The sequence below is a fragment of the Triticum aestivum genome, chromosome 2A, assembly GCF_018294505.1.
Source record: "Triticum aestivum cultivar Chinese Spring chromosome 2A, IWGSC CS RefSeq v2.1, whole genome shotgun sequence".
Lineage (NCBI taxonomy): Eukaryota > Viridiplantae > Streptophyta > Magnoliopsida > Poales > Poaceae > Triticum > Triticum aestivum.
In genome coordinates this window covers 673,223,010-673,230,874 of record NC_057797.1, presented here as the reverse complement: position 1 = coordinate 673,230,874, position 7,865 = coordinate 673,223,010, and the positions used below count along the sequence as shown (strand labels likewise).

The 7,865-nt window shown below is 45.3% G+C and overlaps 2 protein-coding genes across 2 annotated transcripts; one reads left to right on the top strand and one right to left on the bottom strand.

Annotated features, from left to right (window-relative positions):
• Nucleotides 1-441: 441 nt before the first annotated feature.
• LOC123185862 (uncharacterized) lies at nt 442-1,399 on the bottom strand. The gene has a single exon (XM_044597677.1). It carries the CDS (start codon nt 1,174-1,176, stop codon nt 517-519), a length of 660 nt encoding a protein of 219 aa, XP_044453612.1. The 5' UTR covers nt 1,177-1,399; the 3' UTR covers nt 442-516.
• A 4,669-nt stretch (nt 1,400-6,068) lies between these two features.
• On the top strand, nt 6,069-6,846 carry LOC123185861 (14 kDa proline-rich protein DC2.15). Its single transcript, XM_044597675.1, has one exon. It carries the CDS (start codon nt 6,130-6,132, stop codon nt 6,523-6,525), a length of 396 nt encoding a protein of 131 aa, XP_044453610.1. The 5' UTR covers nt 6,069-6,129; the 3' UTR covers nt 6,526-6,846.
• Nucleotides 6,847-7,865: the final 1,019 nt, after the last annotated feature.

Here is a 7,865-nt window from a genome sequence, read left to right as displayed (position 1 = left end):
AGCGCCAGAGGGGACGAAATTCCGTGGAGAAAGTCGGTGATGCGAATGGCGATGAGCACAAGAAAGCAACATCAAACTCGGTGGAGCGAGCGAGCGAACGTTCGTAATAACAACACCTTCTATTTTGCTTCCTTCTGATCAAGTAAATTGATACTATTTCCTAATTCTGGATGGATGACCTTCTGATTTTGTACATGGGGACTAGTGCACTATACAATTTGAGGCTGATGCGATTTAGGTCAAATCAATCATATAATGAAATCTTGACAAAAAAGACTGGAAGCATGAAATGCATAACAGAAAGACAAATTCATAAAAACAATAAATAAAGTTCATTAAAGGACGTTAACTTGATGGTTCCAGAGAGACTGTGAAACCGAATATTTATTCAGAAACTTACAAATACACATTTGTACTGAATAAAGCAAGGATGAACAGATGATAACTTAACTTCAAACTTCACAACACTGACAACAGCGGAAGAACAAGGATAAAAACAAAGAGCCATCACGTAATCTACGTCGGAACAAGGGTGACGGACGGCCCCGCCACCGCGGCAAACTCTAACGCCAACCCGGCCGCGAGCGCGATCACCGCCACCACGCCAGCGGCGCCGCACAGAGCGGCGCGCCGTCTCCACCAGCGCCGCCGAGCGGCAGTACCTGTCGTGGGCGCCACCTCTATCGCCGCGGCCGCCTCCTTGTGTGCTTCCGCCGCGTCGCCGCTCCCGGGGCTGCACTTGGGGTCGGGCGCCACCTCCGGGCCCGTGAACTCGAAGCCGGAGCAGGAGTCGTTGCATGAGCAGCCGCCGGACGACCCGGACTCGGACTCGGACGCCGCCTGATCGGCTTCTTCTTCCTCGGTTGCCGCGGCGACGACACTCTGCGCCCACTGCTGGAACGCCCTCTCGAGGACGCCGAAGCGCTCCTCGGCCTCGACAAGGTGCCCCGGCCGCCCGCCGCTGTGGCTGTGGCTGTCCCGCTCGGCGGCGATGAGCGAGCGGAGGAAGTCGATCCTGGCCTGGATCTCCGGGAACAGTCTGGCGTCCACGTCGTAGCGCCGCGGCCGGGAGTTGAGCGCCTTGTCGAGGCAGTCGTCAAGTTCGACGAGCTTCCGCTCCACCACGGGGTTCGAGCGACGGCTCGCCGGCCGCGTCGCCGCCAGCGGCGTGTCCATGGCAGGGCTTCTTCCGTTTCTGGCGCGGCAGTGGCGTTCTCCGTCGGTGGTGGCCGCACTGATGTGGGAACGGGCGGTTTTGTTGCGGTCTGAGCGGCCGCGTGTGAGGTTTGAGGGGTTGCGGCTCTTCGCCGGAACGTGCGCGCGCGCTTTGGCAACCGCATCGTCGGGAGCGCGCAAATTCGATCTGATTTCTGCGTGCCTCGTGAGGCGAGAGCGTGCGCATTTTTGATGTGGGAAGTGGGAGTAACCGCAATCTCAAGAACTCGCGGAGTGAAGGGAACGATGCATCGAATATTCTCGGCCCCGTGGGCTGATTTCGGCTTTTCCTTTTTCAGTTAATTATGGGCTGCTTTTGGAGGCCTCCTGCACAGGCTGGTTCGCCAGTAGAAATTGCCCCTATAGGCAAAATCACTAATTAAGGAGTACTCGTTGCAAAGAACACTCCACTTTCTCAGTCACGACAAGTGGTGCACATGCAGCGCGTCACTTGTCGCAACCTGAAAGTTTTCCCTTTTTTCGTAGATCCGTTTATTCAAAACGTTTTATCTCTTAAACCGTGCGTCCAAATTTCGAACCGTTTTCACCATTGGATTCCTCGCGTCGAGATCATCAAAACTAGATCCCATGTTGATAGGTTCTGACGAAATTTTTTTCATAAAAAAACCAGGAAAAAAAACCGGGTGAAAAAACCGAACCGGGAGCACGGTTTTTTCCCTTTCCGAAAGAGACCCGCCCGTGCCTCTCGTAAAATCACAACCGTGCCTCTCGTGGAAGCAAAACCATGACTCTCGTGTAAGGAAAAATACAACAGAAACCGTGTTTTTTTTCGTTTCCGAGAGGGACGGCCGTGACTCTCGCGAAAGCACAACCGTACCTCTCGCGAAAGCAAAACCGTGACTCTCGCGAAAGGAAAAAAAACAGAAAACACGTATTTTTTTCCCTTTCAGATAGGCACGGTCGTGACTTTCGCGTAAGCACAACCATGCCTCTCGCGGAAGCAAAACTGTAACTCTCACGAACGAAAAAAAAATAGAAAACGCGTTTTGTCCGAGAGGCACGGGCGTGACTCTCGCGAAAGCACAATCGTGCCTCTTGCGAAAGCAAAACCGTGACTCTCGTGAAAGAAAGAAAAAAACAAAAAAATGTTTTTTTTGTTTCCGAGAGGCACGGCCGTGACTCTCGCTAAAGCACAACCGTGCCTCTCGCAGAAGAAAAACCATGACTTTCACGAAAGAAAAAAAGAAAACACGTTTTTTCACGATTTTTTTTCAAAAAGTTAAGAAAGACCGGGGGGAAACCAAAACGTCGAAACCCCCCAAAAAAAACCGTTTAAAAAGCCGAAAACGCGTGCGGAAAAATAAAAAAACAAAATCCGAAAGAAGCGTCCAGAGCGCGACACGTGGCGAATGGCTGAGAGCGCGCCAAGTGGTGCTGATCGTTGCGAGGCTCCCGAAGGAGCACTCGTTAACTAGTTGCTCCCCCCTATAGGTGACGACCAGCGGGCCAGTTCATTACTGCGGTTTGTCGTAGGTTCGCACTGCCCCGTTTTTCATCAGATATTTTTTGTTTTCTTTTGTTTTTTCCTTTGGTTTTATTTGTTTTTCACCTGATTTCTCCTTTTTTTTCTCTTCATTTTACTTTGGTTTTCTTTGTTTTCACATTGTTTTTTTGGTTTTTTTCTCTCTTTGTTTCACTTTGGTTTTCTTTGTTTCTTTTCTAGATTTCTTTGGTTTTTTGCTTTTTGTTTTGTTTCTTTGTCGGTTTTCAATTTTTCATCGATTTTCAATTATTTCAATCCATATCTGCTTTTTTCTCAGTACACAACATACATTTTAGAGCACATGTGAAGTGCTTTTCTGACACATGTTGGACATTTTTTAAATACATGATGTACAATCTTTAAAAATGCATATTTAGAATACACGGTGACATCCCGAAATACATGTCGCCCATTTGTTTAATGCCAATAAACATTTAAGCATGAATAATTTTCTTACATTGTATAAACAATTTCATAGACATTTTTGGAAATACTGATTATTTCTTTAAAATGCCATGTACATTTTTAATGAAAATAAATATGATAACCTACGCAATTGTTTTTATAATGCATTTAAACATGATCACCTTGTTGTCTCAAGAAAAGAAAATTGTGCACCTCGCATCATGTGGCACATAGCCGCACCCACGCTGGTTTCCTAACCAGCCCTCGCTCACGCGAGATCTATTTCTTGCCTAGAGCGGGACGGTAGGTTGTCTCGCTATAGGCGAGCACGAGCGCGCCAGCCATTTTAGTGCAGTTTTCTCATTAGCTGTAGGTTGGCTTTAGGTCTAGTTTTCTCTGTTTTTATTTCTTTCTGTTATTTTTGTTTTTTCACCAGTTTTCTTCTTCTTATTTTTTTTTCATTTTTTCGTTATAACTTCCTTTTCCTTTTGCTTTCCAGTTTTTGTTTTTTTATCGGGTTTCACACGTTTTTCCTTTTCTTTCTTTTCTTTGTTTCTTCTCTTCGAATTTCATTGTTTTTGTTTGCTTTTATTTGTTTCTCTTTCCTTTTCGCTATTTTTATGGAAAAGGCTATCAATCAGCCAGACTGAAAACTCATTGCTTGTCCGCCGCCACCTCTATGCTACATGTGTCCTTGTGGGTCTCACCAACCTTATCTTCTCCCCTTTCTCAGCCTTATCACATCCTTTGTTTTCTCTTCACCTGTAATGGCCATGGAAGAGTGAAGCTCGCACGGAGGGCTAGGCGGAGCTTGTACACGTATGCGCTTTGCGGTTCAGCCGCGCGACCATGGTTGGGATGGCTGGGGCGACATGTGTGGCGTGGAGCGATGCAGGAAGGGACCAGTCCGAGCTTGAGCTTCGCCACGGCATGTCCATGGCGGCCGGACTTGGATGTGCAGATGTTTCATTTAACAAGGTCTTTTACTGTGAGTTTTTGCAGCACCGGCGTTTGCAACACGATCGACGGTTATGCCTGTGTGATATGCATAGGCAACAACGGTGTTTTCTCCACATCATTTCATTGCAAAAATTTCCACAACATATCTATGTTGCAAAAGTTCTTCCGAAACATCATCGATGTTACAAAAATGTGAAGACGAAATAAATATCTGCGACATAACCTCTGTTCCAAAGCTCATTCCGCAACATCATCTATGTTGCAAAAGATAAACAAGGTGATAGAAGAATTTTTTCCTGCAACACAACCTTGCAAATAAAATTTCTGCAACATGATCATTGTTGCAAAAATGACGCTTAAGAAAATAACACGTCAAGCTAAAAATACACTTTGGGTGGTTTTGCAACGAAGCCGTTGTTGCAGAGCGAACATCGCAAAGACAAGCTTGTTGCAATTTGAGACACACGCTTGAGGAGATCTAACGGTTATTTTTGAGTCAATCGGATGGCGTCGGAGGCGGCAGATGTTTTCGTTCTATCCACCGTCCAATGCGTAGCATCGCCCTATTTTTATCCTGATTTCTTTGCCTTTTTTTTCATTTATTGTATGTATTTTTCTTTACTGTTTTCATCGATCATTAGAACATCTGTTGATTATTTCTTATTCATTGGGTTATTTTATGTTTTTCATTGTTTTCTTTGTTTTTTTGTTTTTTCATCTTTTTTTCATATAGAACATGAACATTTTCAAATACATCGACTAATTTTATAAAATACATACTTTTTATTTCTACATTTTTCATATACATCGTATATATCAGGAACATTTTTTATATATGTCTAACATTTTTAATATACAAGTTTAACATTTTTAATACATAATGAACATTTAAAAGTATATATATTTTTTATGTCTACTTTGCTCATACATATTCTATATTTTTGTATATACACGTTTAACATTTTCTATATACACCAGGGACATTTTCTATATACACGTTTAACATTTTTCATATACATGATTAACATATACTTAGAAATATTTTTTATGTCTACTTTTCTCATACACATTCTACATTTTTGTATACATCAGGTATAACTAGATCTGGCCCTTTCCATAAAAAGAAAAATGGAAAAAGAAGAAGAGGTATAACTATGATCGCGAACACCCTGCAAAAAAGAAAACTTTGACCACTAACCATCTGAAGCAACAGACAGTTCTTTTTTTTCGCGAATACGTAACTTGCGTATCATTGCATTGAGCAACAGCCAGTTCTGTGCCTTTCAATGCTGGAAGCTTCAAGAGGCGCTTAGGAAAGGAAAAAATAAATATCACAAAATAAAAAATACCTAAGCGCCCCACCCTCCCAATGCTGAGCGCTAACTTCAAGCGCTAATTACGACCACGCACGCCTGGCGGAGCGAAGAAAAGAGGCCTAGCGCCCGATGCAAACCTTTGCATCGATGCCACACCTAAGCTAGGATTTGATGGGCTAACTGCTAATCGGCCGGGAAATCAATGGGAAATATATCCTGGCGTCCGTCTAAGCGTCTGGCGTTGGAGATGCCCTAGAATATGGCTGGTCCTTTGGAAGCCTTCAAACAAGTTGGTCTTGCCTCTTATTAATCCTCTGGTTTGATTTTTGTGCAATGTTGTACTCCCGTCCGTGACCGACAAGATGCAATATTCAAGTTACGAGCCAGCTTAACAGTTTAGCAACAATCCAATACGTCCAGGTCATAATACTCAAGGATACATCAATCAGCAAGCAGGAACAAACGCCAACATGCACCCACTAATGCAGCGATCTTGTCATTAGCGCCATTTTTCAGCAAACCGATCCAGATCAGACTCCCAATTGCCGTCGATCACATGCAAGTTCACGAGCAAGAGAACGCAAGCACGCAAATAATTCACCAGCATGGCACCGATCTCCCCCCTATAAATACCAGACTCAAGCACCACCCTTAGGGCATCACAAGCACTTAGCAGTCCAGAGCTCCAGATCAGCTACTTGATCTGTGCTTACTGATCACTCGGCAGCAATGGCAGGCAAGGCATCGATCGCGCTGTTCCTCGCCGTGAACCTGGTCGTCTTCTCCGTGGCCAGCGCGTGCGGGGGAAACTGCCCGACCCCGTCGACGCCCACCCCATCGACGCCCACCCCGACCCCGGGCTCGCTCGGCAGGTGCCCACGCGACGCGCTGAAGGTGGGCGCGTGCGTCAACGCGCTGAACCTGGTCAAGGTCCAGGTGGGCAGGCCGACCGCGTTGCCGTGCTGCCCGCTGGTGGATGGGCTCGTCGACGTCGAGGCGGCCCTGTGCCTCTGCACGGTGATCAATGCCAGCGTCCTCAGCATCGTCAAGCTCAACCTCCCCATCAACCTCAGCCTCATCCTCAACCACTGCGGCAAGAAAGCGCCCACCGGGTTCATGTGCTAAGCGATCTAGCAAGGTGTGACATGCAGCCCACGCATACGTTGGCTGCATGCGGCCATGCGGATTAGTGGTGCGAGAGGGGCATTGTTCTGCTTGATCAGTTGTTTTGTTTCTGCCGGTTACGTTGTTTGCTTGGTTTTGCTACTTGACGTGCTAGCCACAAGTCTACACATGCATGCATGCATGCTACAGAGAGTACGTATGTAGACGGTTTAATCATTTTTAATGTTTTTTTTATCGTTCTTTCTTGGCGCGTTCTTTCATGGCTTATGGCTTGTATTAGTTTTGTACGATCTGCATGATGAATAAAGTTTTTCCTTACTACATGCTTCCCGTGGAAGCTGTAATACTGTTTGGTGATTTGCCAAATAGGCTTTGATCAATGCTGGACGAAGGTTTCCCTCACAAAAAATATGGTGAAGGAACCTACGAAAATTGACCTATGTGATTATGCGTCCAACTATTGTTGCCGCTAGAACTGCTTTTCTTTTAGATCGTTTTTTCCTCTCGTCCTGGCGGTTGGAACCATAGCCGCCACCAGAAAGCCAATCTTGTAGCGCCGTTCTCCGGCGGCTCTCCTTCGCCGGTGACCTTGTTCATCGGTGATGAGGGGGGAGGGGGGGGGGGGGGGGGTCACCGGATTCACGCGCGTGGATCATTTTTATTCTTTTTATTATTAGTCTCTCTCTTTCTTTTCTTTCTTTCTTGGCGAGTTCTTTCATGGCTTATGGTTTATATTTGTTTTGTACGATCTGCGTGATGAATAAAGTTTATTTTTACCACGCGCTTCCGGTGCTAGCTGTAATACTGTTTGGTGACTTACCAAATAGGCTCGATCAATAGTGGACCAAGGTTTCACTCATAAATGTAAAAAAAAAAACAGTTTCGCTAAAGCACATCTAGATGTGCCATAAGTATTGCACATCTAAGTTCTATATCATTGATCTTATGTGAAGATTCATGTGGACATTTTTCTTTTTCCTTTCCTTTTCCTTTCTATGTTTGCTTGTGTCACTTAGATGTGCAATAACTAAGACACATTTAGATGTGCCCTAGACAACCCCCACCAAAATGGTGGACAAAGTTTCTGACCGTAAGTATACAAAAATCCTACTTCTACGAAAACTAACCCATGCAATCATGTGTCCAACTCTCACCAATCTCTCTCCCCCCCCTCCCTAATTTTTCAAGGTGGGCCTCCCTTCCCTCTAATCAAAATTTTTGCCAGCTAATCCCATACGTAACTCTTCGTAACTATTATTCATAGGTGCAAATGGGTAGTTGAACTTAAGTTAACAAGGTTTGATTTGTGTCGGGCAATACTGTATATTTGGCATTTATGA

What these genes read in the sequence shown, in the direction of transcription:
- LOC123185861 (XM_044597675.1), top strand. Translation starts at nt 6,130, where the DNA reads ATGGCAGGCAAGGCATCGATCGCGCTGTTCCTCGCCGTGAACCTGGTC.
- LOC123185862 (XM_044597677.1), bottom strand. Translation starts at nt 1,176, where the DNA reads ATGGACACGCCGCTGGCGGCGACGCGGCCGGCGAGCCGTCGCTCGAAC.